Below are 14,880 nucleotides of genomic sequence, written 5' to 3'. Positions count from 1 at the left end.
TCGCTCGTTTTATTGTTCCGTAGATAATTTATAAATTCCCAGTAACGTCTAATAATCAACGCGGAAATTAAAGTGAAACATCGTTCTTACAGTGTACTCGAAGCGAGAATACATTATTTGTTTCCTCGTGCGATAATCGTGCACCGATATTACTTTTATTCAAGATAACGCGATCGCGGTAAGCAAACGTTGCTTCAGTTTCACGGACGTGTGTATTAAAATGGAAATTTATTACTGTTCGTTGCACGTCGTTAATATAGCGTTACGAAAATTACTGTACAATATATTCATAGATAGGAATATCAAAGTAAAAATTTCCACGTCCATCAATGGTATCGTGCGAATTCGATAAATACACGATCGTCGGAATATTTTGCAAAAATTGCACGCTGCAAATTTTCTAAACGTTCCAAGTTGTACCGTGCGTGGTACGACGAATCGACGATGAAAAGAATTTTTGGTCAGTTGAAATTACTCTCTCACAACGAACTCTACTCATGCATGTACGTTACCTTCGAGCGTATGTGATCTCATTATTCTCCAAACTGGTGCTAGCAAAACAATAGCCATCGGTTTCGCACGTGTGATTGGTTTCCGTGCAAATGTCGCAATGGCACTTCAACAGTCCTGAAACACAAGAGAAGAGAAAAGATTCATCGAAAGTATTCGATTGGCACAATTCGACGAAACGATCGAATTTATCTCGCGATGTTCGTCGATTTAAAAACAAAATAAAGAGATCCAATTTAAAAAGTCTCGAGTCATCTTTCTGTTGCAAAATTTCTATCTGCCTCGCAATGTTTTTAAAGCAGACGTTCGCAACTTTCTGTTTCGATTCTACGTACACCGCGAGATAAATCAGTAAACAGCATGTAAAGTTATGGTCGGGGAATGAGAATGAATGAATTATGTAAACGAAATAACGGGAATATAGATAGAAATTTTATGCAAGAATTTTTTAGGGATCGAAGAAGTTTCGCGACATTCTCTCGCAAAAAATTAAAATAAACTTGGTTAAATATAAATATTTCCCTTGGCGAGACCATAAGTGGTTCTGACCTGAACGTTTCAGTCTGAACGTTGTCACGTTATGTTAGAAATAATAAATTATGTATTATTACATATTATTTAATATATAATTACCATTTTTAATTTTTCACGATTCTATGCAACGCGTTAACAGATTAAATCTGCATATAAATGTGATGTTGAAAAGTGCCCACTAGAAATATTTTCTTTCTTACGAAGAACATTAATCTTTCCCTGTCGTGACTTCATCGCGCATTAAAATTCTAATTAATTCGATCCGACAAAATTCATGGAGGTCTAAAATAACTTCAAGCACTGAAGTAAGTAAAATTCCTTGTCGAATATATGTAAATATATATTAATTAGTAGTAGACCTTGTGGATATAACACGACAACTTCAACTTTTTGTTCCTCGGAATTATGATGTTTTCTTCCATAATTTACCATTTAAACTTTCTTTCGTCCTTCGCTGAAAATTATATTTTCGCTAGAGCAAAGCAAATTTTATTCGTAAATTTATTTGTAAATTAGAATCGACGACGTATTTTTTTAATGGGCAAGAGTTAGTTTACGAACGAGTCTGGGAATGTTATTCGTAGTTCGCGAATAAAAATTTGCCCGACTACGGCTAAAATGGCGGTCGTATCGAAACTCGCCTGTGTACTTTGTGCAAACTCGATCGCGATAATCGACCATCGAAAATGTCCAACGGGATTTCAACGATCGCCGAGGCCGCGTCGACGGAATTATAATAACGCAATCAGCTCGCAGGAAGGTCGATTCAGAGAAGAATTCCGAGCGTAATGCTTCTCTTCCGTCGACGGTGGCACAACGGCCGCCAGGATACACGGTTTCGGGCCGTGGCACGACTTGACGAAACGAGTTTAATTCAAGTTATTAGCGCACGCCCACATCGAATGGTCTCATGAGGACCGAGAACCCTCCCTTTCGCCGCACGGACGGAAAAGAGGGCCCCGAAACCCAAGGAAATACCTGCATGGGTTTCGCCACATGCCCACAGCCCCATAAAGCGTTTTTTGCGCGCCCACGGGATCCTCTATGGTGTCTTCCTGTGCTCGAGACCGTCCGGAACGAAACGAAGCCTCCATTCGAATCGTCAGTTTCACCGAGAACGTGTGAATCATTTTCGATCCTTTCACCGCGGTATTAGATCGTACCAAGTGTTCGTGCCAAATTTTGTACGATTTAGGGGGGGGGGGGGCGATTCTCGTATAACAAGCATTAAAGTTTCCGTTCTAACCCCTTGACGTACGATTTAATTTCAAATAATTTTTCAGACGTATACTATTATATTTCAACGCGGTCGTCTCACGTGTTCGTGCCAAATTTTGTACGATTTAAAATTAAAGTTTCCTTTTTAACCCCATCACGTACGATTTAATGTCATTTTTCAAACGTATACTATTTCATTTTGTTTAAATTTGTTTTTAGAAAGGATGGTCACGAAAAGGAATAAATTTATTTTACGACTACCTCATGAATGTAAAAAGTGTTGATTTTAATATAGAGAGTGTTCGACCACCCATGGGAAAAATTTTAATGGGAGATTCTAGAGGCCAAAATAAGACGAAAATCAAGAATACCAATTTGTTGATGGTGGCTTCGTTAAGAAGTTATTAACGTTTAAAATAACTTAGTACTGAATTTTTTTTTCGAAAGTGGGTAAGATTTCGGAAGTATATCTATTCACCAAAAATGATTATAATTGGCCCCTGCAATCAAAAATAATTTTTTTAGAACGATTTGAAACTTTTCAATTTCGCCGAAAAATTTCAGCATCTACACCCCCTTGTCGATTTTCCTTAAAAATTCGTTTTTCATTTTTAGTAATTTCGTTTGACGTCCTACAGAAAAGTTGTTTAATACTTTTTTGTAGGTACCTATGGGCTCTACTTCAGAAAAAAGTTTCATTGAAATATATTCACTATTATAGGAGTTATGGTTGTTTGAAAATTGAACCATTTTTATGGAGTTTTTCTCATTTTACGGGGTCAAGGACCAACTTTTCGAATATTTTTGCGATTTGTACATATTCTCCACCAAAATACGCGTAGTTTGCTTTTTTAAACATTAAAATCGTCCAATCCGTTCAGAAGTTGTGGTGTTTTAAAGATTCGCATGAAATTTATAGGAAGCATTTCTGGCCTGAAATTAGAATTTCGGTAAGGAATTTTTTTCTCGAAAGTGCGTAGGATTTCGGGGGTATGTGTAATGACCAAAAGTGATTGTAATTGACCCCTGCAACCGAAAATAATTTTTCCAGAACGATTTGAAATTTTTTAATTTAATTGTTAATAACTTTTTAACAAAGCCTCCATCAACAAATTGCTATTCTTGATTTTTGTCTTATTTTGGCCTCTAGAATCTCCCATTCAAATTTTTCCCAGGGCTGACCGAACACCCTGTATAAGTCTTGATGACGAGTGAGTGAATGTATTTTAATACTTATAAACTTTGAGAATGCTATGAAATAGCAAGTCCATATTTCGTTGAATTATTGAGAATTTTTAATTTGTAGACTATAATTTGTGAAAACATCGAAGGCAACCCCAGACATGGACAATCAATGTAGTCGATGTGTTAATGAATCTATCTGCACCTCGATTAAAATAGAATGTAATAGAAATAGAATGTGTAGAATGAAATAGAATGTGAATGTTTTCGTTTTCGAGAAAATCGATTTTGACACTATGTGAACTAAAGGGACACACGAGTGGTAAACCTCAATATCATGTATCTCTGCACATCCCTATCGTATTCATACGCACAGTGTGTAACCATAATCCATACTCATTGGACGCGGTACCGACAACTTAAGTCATCTGACACGATTTCGCCCAACCAGGATTGAATAGATTTGACACCGACAACCTGTGAATCTCTGCGAGCCTGTAGCAGTGTTTCCCAAACCATATGACGCACAATTTATAATGTTAACAATTAAATAAATTTTCCATATTCGACCATAAGGATTTCTACCATTATTTACGAATATCTCGGGAACGTAACAATGTGTTTAATATACTATTTAATTTAGTTTAAATTTATTCGTGCAAGGAATGGCCCCGAAAAAGAACAGATCTGTTTTACGAATACCTCGTGACTGTAAAAATCTGTTGATTTTAATATATAAGACTTGATGGTAGCCTCATGATCGTGAAACATGATATCAAGAACTTGTAACAAGTCAGACTTGTTAATCGAATAGATACGAAAAGTTATTTCTTTTCTCTCAAAAATCATAATTTGTATTATTTCCCTATCTCTATAACTTTTCTTGCATACTAAGTTGTGTAATAAGTCCGTTCGCGTTTTTATTATAAACATTTGCTGGGTAACGAAAACTCCAAACGCGATAAGGTACGATATCAACGCGGAAGTCGAACGTTAACGTAATTCGGTGCTGCTTTATAACAGAGAGTGTCTGAAAAATCGACCATTACGACGAACCCCCTGTGGAACTAGAAGTTTCCAAGGATTTAGGTGACATCGTATCACACTGTTCGACTGGGAACAGCTATAGATAAAAGTTAGGCCGCGCCACGGTAAACTTTCCGCGCAAACAGCTTTTGTGGAGTAACCACGATACGCAAGAACACAGCAGAGCGAGCAACTATAATCGAGTTGAACAGCAAATGGCCAACAAAACGTCAACGAAACTGGAGTACGCTCGCAGCGACATTAAACGAGCAACACACTTGTGCTTAACGTTCAGCGTTATTCCCCATTATTCCGCATGAAATCGAACGGTAATACGAATAATATCGAAAAGCTGCTTGCGAAGTACGCGCGTACCGATAGTCGAAACAAAATCAATCGAGCGTACCGTGTATATTGTTTCCTGCATGTTTATTAACCACCGAAATATTTGTTTAAAGGAACGCTAAAACCAGAACGTTCCAAAGGTATCAATTCTCATCCAAACTGCTTCTTTTTCACTTATAAAAACGCATTCGACGTTTGTTCAAATTTTAATCTCGAAAACAGACATGTTCAGTTGTTCGATGGTGTACTTGCAATTTTATAGCATTCTTAAAATACTGATATTATTTAAAAATTTAGAGGCATTACGTGTTAACAAACCTATTTAATACTTTCGTTTCTTTCCTACGTCGATAGCACACCTTCGCTATATAAAATTCCAGTTTTAAAAATCTGATTTCTCGCTCCAAAAGAATCTGTTTCACGCGAATGAATTAACTTCCTGGGTAATTAAAAAGAAAAAATGGCGTCCATATGGTTATTGGTCTCCGAGAGAACAGTTTGTAACGCTTTATTTTGTACCACACGGTACGTATGTTTGAAACGACGCAGAAGAGATCGAGTGGTTCGGAATCTAAGTTCGATTTCAAGCGAAGTGCGCGTATACGAATAGATTAGAGAAATGCACGTGGAGTTTTGAGCATAAGCAGATGCACGGCATGAATGTATAATAGATTAAGGGCGTAGCAGCGCTACTATAGAGCGAGTTAGTTGGTTAAAGTCAGATAATTGGCGAAAAAGAGAGTTAATTGACACCAGTGGTGCACAATCTTCTTCGATGTAAGAGCAGATAAAATAAATGAAATAATACTTTCTCCTGCAAAACACTCCAACTTAACGTATCAAATTTATATAAAATAATATCTACGTATTCACTGGCTTACTGTAGTACCCTGTTTTCTATTTACCTCCACGAGTTTAAGCATTATGCGAAAAAATATATTGACTAATCCTACATACAGGGTGTTCCGCCCCTGGAAAAAATTTTAATGAGAAATTCTAGAGGCCAAAATAAGATGAAAATCAAGAATATCAATTTGTTGATTGAAGCTTCGTTAAACAGTTATTAATAAAATTATTAATAAAATTTGTCCACCTACACGAATTTTTTTCTCGAAAATGGTTAGGATTTCGAGAGTATGTCTATTCACCAAAAATGATTGTAATTGACCCCCGCAACCAAAAATAATTTTTTCAGAATGATTTGAAATTTTTTAATTTAATTTGTTAATAACTTTTTAACGAAGCCTCAATCAACAAATTGCTATTCTTGATTTTCGTTTTATTTTGGCCTCCAGATTCTCCCATTAAAATTTTTCCCAGAGGTGGCCGAACACCTTGCATATAATTAACATTTAGGTAGTCGAAAATAATGTAAACCGTGTCTCAAATAAAGTAAAATATAGGTAAAGAGTAAAAGTTAAGAAACTCAATACTCTCTTGTACAGGAGAAAAAAGTGCATCGATCAGAGTATTTAAAAATGGATACAACTGAATATGCTCCATTTTAAACCATTTAAATTTGCCCTGCGATATTTTTTCTAAAAAATATAGCTTGTTTCCACTGTGTTATTCAATGTTTTAACATTTTTATCGGAACATTTGATTCGTGTAGTCGCAACGATTAACAAGATATTCAGTTATCACGATCTCTGGTTATTTTGAATAGTAAATTGGTCAAAGGCTGCTGGTATTTAATCCGCTTGTTCTTGCAAGGCTGTGCTTCCAGGCATTCTAAATCAACCAGGTAACCATTAACAAGTCGTACAAGCAGAAATCGTTGATCCTTGACGATGCTCGCCATCGACAACCTTCCGGGGATTATCTTTCGAGGAATTGTTACGCTGAAGCAATGACGCTGAAACACGGGCCGTCCGGCGTGTAATTTATTCGATAGCGTAGATTCGTGATTGGCCGCGTAACCATCGCGCGATTTGTATTTAGACCTAATTTACGATTCAACCGGCCGACCAGTAGAGGACTGGACTGATCTCGAATTCTGCATTCATGGGCCGGATACACGCGCGAATATGTGTACGAGCGACGACAAGTACCTTTGACGCGCGTTATTCAACGACCAACTAAAGGAACAGAAAGAAAACAGAAAAGAAGGATCGTCAATTCGGTTGACGTTGCTCGTACAATCAAACCAACACTGCCCTTTCTTTTTTTATTTTCCTTCGTCGTGCGTAGATTCGATAGAGAAACTGTCCATATTCATTCTGCTCTAATTTCTAAGTCCCGCCCTCGAAATAAAAATGTTCAGAACAAGAAAACTTTTACGTGTAGAGCAGGGATACCTAATATGGCAAAGGTTGAATTGCTGTCGATCGAGATGTAATTTTGCATTTAATTTGTCCCAAAGTAAAAAGTAATTATTCGAGTCTCATAGAGAATAAAATCTTTTTATTTGTAATTGAGAAGAGCATAAATTTTTTTAAGTTTAATTTACCCCAAAATGGAAAGAAATTATTCGAGTCTCACACAGAACTGGTAAAATCTTTTTATTTGTAATTGAAAAGAATTTCTTGTAAGTTTAATTTTGTCCCAAAATGAAAAGAAATTATCTGAGTCTCATAGAGAATAAAATCATTTTATTTGTAATTGAGAAGAGCACTAATTCTTGTAAGTTTAATTATTGAAGCTAACCAATACCGCCAATGTATAGCAATTTATTCACGACGTTTATTCGATCGAGCAATTAAATTTTTATTTGTTCGTCGTCGAGTATTTGATTCTGTAATTGACACTTCTATTCTTATTTAACCCTTGTGTCAATAACCAACTTTCCCCTCGGTGTTCAATAACCGGGTACCCCAAGTGTTTCTGCTCGGATAAATCAAGCACATGGCAACGATTTTGCTTCTACGCTTTCCCTTCGACTATATTTTAGCCTTTTTACAACCTAGCAAAGCGCTGGTACACGAGATTCGAGCGAAAAATAACAATCGAGGACGAAATATATCCACGGAGTATGTAGTTGATTTTTAATACAGACGAGATTTCTTCGTTATTTCCAAAGTCATTGTTACGTGCTTCACGATACGCCTTGCTGGTAGAATTTTCAGGTTATTGATTTACGAACGGGAAAATATTCCGCTTATAACACGAAATTTTTATCTAAATAAGAATTTTTCTGTGGCTTGTACTCGTTCTGTACAAACGAAACTGTTTTCATTGCGATAAAAATATTGTATTGATTTTGCCCCTGATACAGTAGGGTGGTCTTTAGCTATAGGCGGTTGAAACTTTTTTAGAGAAACAACCGAGACTGGTTCCAATACGTACAAAAATAACGCGTGTAAAATATTAACTCAATGGGATAACGGTAAAACACACTGCACAGTCGTTTAATATGTAACTTTATAAGCTCGTTTTGCGATACCAGATGCAAAAGTATTCTGAAACAAACTGTTAAAAATGAATAATATATTAAATATTACCAAGTGTCGAACCGTGGACCAAATCGAGTAAATCTATTTTGTGTTTGCCATTGATAAACAAGAAGACACTAATTGTTGAATAAAATGTCTTATATTATCTCCAACTGTAATAAAAATACAATGTTTATTTTTTCACATATTCTTTAGCATATGATTTATACAAAAATATAGTAATAAAAATAGTCGGATTAATATTTTCCATTAAAAAATCAAGAATGTCTCGTATTTCTTCGGTAGAATATTTCTCAGCGAATAATCCAACATTCACGTGAAAAAAAACCGATGAAAAAGTTGATTTAATTAAAAGAGCAAACGATCCGAGCATCTGAACGAGTGATTTTTCGTCACGATCTATTTTGAGTACGGCATTTAACATCACGGCTGCGTAGTTTAACCAGAAATAAGATGCAGCAGTAATCGTTGATAACTGTAAACACCGGATTTAATTTAAACGGTATACATAAAAAACAAACAGCTAAAACCTGCAATCCCGAAGAATTGGTAGAAAAAAAAACTCGGAATTTTTTTGAAAGTTAAAAACTAATTCGTTTCGTGAGCTGAAAGTGCTTCGAAAATCTAACTTTCTAATAAACAAACCGCGATATTTATCAACGCTCTAAATATTTTCGCGACTTGAAAATCATCTAGAAAGCAAAGTAAGAGCGAAAAACATTAATTTTCTTCGACTTTCTTCCCTGTTCCGATGCATGCAACCGATCTGCAGAAAAGAATACAAAAATAGCCTAGATTTTTGTTAATAATATTCTAATTCAATCTCTAGTTTAATCGATCCCTATCGTAACGATAATCCAAACAATATTTTAAGAAATTAAACCAGCGATTGCCACGCTGCTAACACGTGGAAATTAACTGCACGATGGGTCACATACGGCACACGTGACGTTTAACGCTTTAAGAAAATAAAAAGGGACAGCGAAGCATCCAATAAACAAAGACGCGATAATTAGACAAGCAACGACCAGTTAATTGACCTCTAAGCTAAACAAACCTGTACTCGTCGCTGCTGGGTACTGAGAGGCCAAGAAAATTACACGAGCATCTCGTTCGCGACTTAAAAGCAGAGGAAGATGTACACCTACGTGGAAGAAATGTAAAATTACAATTCACGACGTGTAGTGCAACACGTATTAAATTCAAACGAGAAGTTTATTGTCCGACGAGATAAATTTGTACTCGCTATTAAGTACCGCCATGCTGGAAAGATTACACGAGCATTTCCTTCGAGACTTAAAAAGAAAGGAAGCTATACACCCACGCAAAAAGACTGAAAACTTGTAATTCCTTAAATACGAACTCGCAATATTATCGGAGACGCTTACAATGGATGGTTAAATTATTAATATCGCGCGTCGAAAGTTCTAAATTTACTAAATAGGCGTTCTTGATGTTCTCGATATTTTAAAATACTAAATTATAAACTCTAAATATTTTAAAACGCTAAATTTAACCAATGAAACCATTGCAAATTAGGCATCGCTATGAAGAATCGAGAGGTAACGTTGAAAAATGTATTTTAAGTGTGCCAAGAAGGATTCAAGCTATGATTCGCACCGAGGAAAATTTGTGTAAACACTGATGGATTTTTCTAAAAATATTTGATTTGTATCTTTTCGCAAATTTCGATGAATAAATTTCATATTTGACTGGTGTAATTAATCAGACTTTAATAAACGATATTAGAATGAATAAAAATATTTAATTATTTCTTTGACTGTCTGGTGGTACTGATTTCTTCGAAACGATACATTGAATAAAATTATTTTTGGCGGTAAAATTTGATACAACGCGAATACTAAATACTCCAATGAGTTCTATTTTGTTTTGCTGATTCTGCCAGTTTAACAGAGTTAGAACTAGTTTAACGTGTTGCGAGGCTCCTTATAAATTAAATAAGGGAACCAATTTCGAGGAAATTTTTTCTCGCTGAAGGAAACCACGTATGGTCCACGGGTTGCTCGTCACTGGTGCACACAGTGTCTTGTTAAGGTCGTTGCCGCGATGCCGGCAGCCTTTTTCCCGACCTACGACCGTTTTATCAGCGCTCCGCGAACGCTAATAGTCTTAAGAATCCGCGGAATAACAATGTGCTCCGGTGGAATAAGCGCCACAGATTCGATCTCGTGGCTCGTCCGTACCGTCCCCCGGTGGAAAATGGCAAACTGGACGAGATTTACATTTACGAACCAATTACCAAACGTTACAGACGCGCGAACATAGATCGAGATCTCGCCTACATAAAGCTTAAACCTCGCTGATAGAAACCCACGAAGCTGGGACAAATTTCGCGACGATACAAACGAGAGAAGTCAACGTTTACCGTGACGATTATTATGGAATCGATGAAAGTTCCTTAGTTTGATTTTTGTGAAAAATTTTATTACGAAAATAAAATAAAGTGGGCGACTCGAGACATCTGTAAATTGATGAAAATTAGTCCAAGCGTAACAATAAGAGAACTTTTGCTGCTATTTTTGTTTTGTTATATATAAAATTTCAACGAAGACTGGTGATTTGTAACGTCCCTTGTACACTCTTGCGTCAGCATGACCTTTCTCTCTCTTAAAATGAAGAAAATAAGGTGACGAATTTTTGTCACTTACATCTGGGACACTCTGAATGTAATCGCGAGCTGAGCTATAAGAAGTTCCGATGGTCTATAAAAAAAATACCGCGCAACAAAAATGGGCAAGCATTTTACTTACACAGTTAACGAAAAAACTGTGATTTAAATTTGTGATTTTATTAGAATGATACTTTGAAAGGTTTGAATATTTTATTAATGTATTCTAAATATAGGAACTGATTATTTTCAGTAAGAGGAATTCCAAGTAATCAGACTCTCCTGGGAAAATAATTACACAGTTAAGAGGTTGAATAAGCACGAACGGTATTTGGAACAATGGGACTGTATTTTGAAAGGTAACCAGGAATTAATTGAAACATGCAACTTCAGAATAAATGCACGTGTACAGTTAGATCTTCCAGTCTTTTAATATTTGTGTAATAATATTATAATAATACGCATTGGGATGTTAATATTTAAGCCATTTGGTCTTAGGTATTCAGTATTAATATATTCCGTATACAGGGTGTTCGACCACACCTGGGAAAGATTTTAATCCGATATTTTAAAAGATTCTAGAGGCCAAAATAAGACGAAAATCAAGAATATCAATTTCTTGACTGAGGCTTCGTTAAAAAGTTATTAACAATTAAATTCAAAAATTTCAAATCGTTTTAAAAAAATTATTTTCGGTTGCAGGGGTCAATTACAATCATTTTTGGTAAATAGACATACCTACGAAATCCTACCCACTTTCGAGAAAACAATTCGAGAATGTGAAATTTTTCGACAGAAAAAAAAAATTTTAAATCGTTTTGGAAAAATTATTTTCAGTTGCGGAGGTCAATTACAATAATTTTTGGTGAATAGACATACCCCCGAAATCTTGCACATTTTCGAGAAAAAAATTCAGTACAGGCGGAGCTTTAAACTTTAATAACTTTTTAACGAAGCCTCCATCAACAAATTGCTATTCTTGATTTTCGTCTTATTTTGGCCTCTAGAATCCCCCATTAAAATTTTTCCCAGGGGTGACGGAACACCCTGTATATGTAATTTTTACATAAAAAAACAAATGCAAGATTTTAAGTGAAGCAACAACAGTGTTTAATAAAAAATAAAATTTTTGAAAACTCTGAAAACACAGCAATACTAAATTGAGTACATATCTAAAAAATTCTTAAAGGATTAAAAATATTTACCATTTTGTCGACTGATCTTTAGCAAAATCGTTTTGCAAATTTTTAAAGACGACATTCGAGAGAAATTCTTCTTGAGCTGTGTCAAAGAAAGGTCAGCGGGACAGTAAAACAGGCAAAAAAGGATAGACTGGAAAGTATCTTAATTAACTATCGACACGCAGACAGAGATAAGAGGACAGCTGGCGAAGACACGCTTATAATAAGTTCATAATACAGTAGCCTTCAAGGTGCTTCATTAAAGAATCAATTGTATACATATGCAACGTATTTGCGGGAAAGATTACGTATCGGTTGAACACGATTGGATTTCAAAATCGCAAGATAATGTTTATCTCTACCTTCATTATGAAAATAAGTGCGACATAACGTTGCGTATTCGACAAAAATAAGTAAAATGTTACTCGAAAACCTGTATTTCTATCCCAATAGAAATTCTAACTATACGTGAAGGTCTATTAACTGAAAGATTCTTAATTTTTATACGCAAATACTTCATACATTTTATACAAAACTAACAAGACATTAAACTGGTCTTTAGACATTAATATACATGTAGTTTTTCCAATTAATATATTCATACTTTACCACGTAGCAACCGCGTAATAATATGCATTGAATTTGCACAAAACTATGTAGGAAGTTATGGACAAATAACCTAGGTAACGTAAGTATAAATATGCTATAAAAGACCATCCAATTGATTGTTATTTTACATAAAGTAAATTTAATAATATCAACTTTTAATATTCGGTTAATTCCAATACCTCATAACGTACGCGGAATATGTATATAGAAGCATTACAATGATAACCACACACTCAAATCATAGAATTGCAATTTTTGACACTTTAGAAAGATGAATTTAAATATCAAGTGATAATCACTTAATATAGTGATAATGTTTTACCGTATGAGAACATTGTTTGATTAAAGTCTACTTTTAATTTCGTTGATCCGTGTATTACAAAACAGTGTCAATTATCGGGCCAATGAATATCGTACATCCGATTTTATGTTGAATACAATGCTAAATGGAAAGGCACAGCGGGTACGATACGTGTCGAGTAATGGAATCGTTACCGTGTAATAATAATAATAATAATCAAGTGACACGGCATAAAGCGATAAGTACTCGCTAATAGTGCACGCAAAAAAATATACGCGAGTACCGATCGAGTGCACGACTTCGGTAGAACGTTTCGCTAATCACCGAGGAACGAGAGAAAATAATGGACAAGAAACGTGGCCAGCCGAAAAAAACAACCATATCAATTGACCATGAGATGGAGGACCGTACAGTTTGCTCCGATTAAACGTACCCTTCCGCATACTCGACGAACCTCGTACAACAAGATTAATCGGCCCTTCTGCGTGCAGTGCCGCGTTGCTTACGCAACGTTACGCGCTTCGAAAAGCGAAAGAAAGAGGGAAAGAGCGGGAACGACGGTCGAACAGAAGGCAGAAATAATGACAGACAGGTAGGACAGCCAGACGGATGGGAAGACAGGGATCAACGCGACAACGAAAGGGATAGAAAGACAGAGGGAGAAGTTTTACGGGTAGTAAAAGCATTACGTACCGTCCACAAGGCATAACGTGTGGAATAAACAGAGGAGCGCCAGAGCGAGAAAGCTCGCGATGCCGCCGTCGCACGCGCCTCTCATCTTCCCCCAAGCTTTTCGTCGTTGTCGCGTGTCGTCGTCGTCCCGTCCACGGCCTCTCTCTTCTCTCGCGAAAAAACTGATTTTCGCGAAAGCGGCCGTAGGCTCAATGGCGACGACAGTAAACAGCAGCACGAGGATCGCGATCGACGTACGCACGGCGGTACCTCGGTGCCCGTAATATCATCTTCTTGTCGACGCGGGGATAAGGCTATAGTTCCCCGTCGACGGAACACTTGTCACCGTTGATCGGTACTCGCTCTCATGCGAGCGCACACACGCGTGCACGAACGGAACGCACAGTGGTTCTTCGTTACTCGCCTCTCGTGTTGTTTTTCCTTCGCTCTCCACGTACCGCTGTCATCGCAACTCGCGGTGTATATGATGTGTATACGCGGGCAAGGAGGTGTCTCTTCTTTTTTCTTTTTTTTTTTTTTTTTGTCGCGCCAACACTCCCGATCGAACGAACGATCGGCACCGCGCACTTTGGCAGGGAACGCGACGGACAGGAGAGGTTATCTTTTTTTCGTTTGTTGGTTTGTCGCTGTTACACGAACAGCCCCGTTGCCCCTCGTCGTCTACACCGCGCAAGGCGAGCCGCCATTTTCCTACTGTGCTGATAGGCCCGGCCTATTATCCCTCTTGGCTAACAGAAAGAGAGGACACGCGCGCGCGACAAGGAAAAAAATAACAACGCACGAAACGATTCACTGGCACCTCGATGAATGGTTCGATCTCGCGCGAATCACGCGGCGACGACACTTCGACATCATCGACCACGGTTCGTTAATGTAACCTCGGGAACACTGCTGTCACGCGAGACACTCGCGAATTTTCACGGCGAACGCGGACCGAGCGACTTATACTGTTGCTACTGCTGCCGCTACTGCCGTCACTGCCGCTGCTGCTGCCTCTGCTTCTGCAGCCAGTAGTTCCTTCAACGGCGCCATCGCTCTTCCATAGCAGGGCCGTAACGACCGCGGCGACACCTTGACGAATCGCGAAGTTTCTATTAATCGCTTAACATTGTATTTGAATTTTTGAATATTTATCACTGTTGACAACTAAAGTATTTAACGAATATCAAAACGTTTTCATTCGGATATTGTTTTATTTGCGTCTTGGAACTTTATATATGTACATATATATACATCGTATTGCAAATTTCGTATTTTATG

General features: G+C 37.1%; 1 protein-coding gene and 1 long non-coding RNA gene across 6 annotated transcripts in view; one reads left to right on the top strand and one right to left on the bottom strand.

Annotated features, from left to right (window-relative positions):
- The window catches only part of Babo (TGF-beta receptor type-1 babo), a 52,329-nt gene extending 37,684 nt beyond the window's left edge, over positions 1-14,645 (bottom strand). For 2 of the 5 annotated variants that reach the window (XM_076771045.1, XM_076771026.1), the window contains exons 1-2: positions 13,621-14,645; positions 513-627 (exon numbers count right to left, since the gene is read on the bottom strand). In XM_076771045.1, the coding sequence (XP_076627160.1) occupies positions 513-627; positions 13,621-13,705 (200 nt within the window). In that variant the 5' untranslated portion in view covers positions 13,706-14,645. The remainder of the gene's footprint in view (positions 1-512; positions 628-13,620) is intronic. The other 3 variants (XM_076771019.1, XM_076771036.1, XM_076771054.1) reach the window with 2 other exon arrangements.
- The window catches only part of LOC143344744 (uncharacterized), a 462,587-nt gene that overhangs the window by 398,400 nt on the left and 49,307 nt on the right, over positions 1-14,880 (top strand). The gene's annotated exons all lie outside the window — the stretch shown is intronic.

This window comes from Colletes latitarsis, chromosome 1, assembly GCF_051014445.1.
Source record: "Colletes latitarsis isolate SP2378_abdomen chromosome 1, iyColLati1, whole genome shotgun sequence".
In the NCBI taxonomy this organism is placed as follows: Eukaryota; Metazoa; Arthropoda; class Insecta; order Hymenoptera; family Colletidae; genus Colletes; species Colletes latitarsis.
Note: the sequence above shows the minus strand (reverse complement) of the source record. Positions and strands in the feature narration are given on the sequence as shown.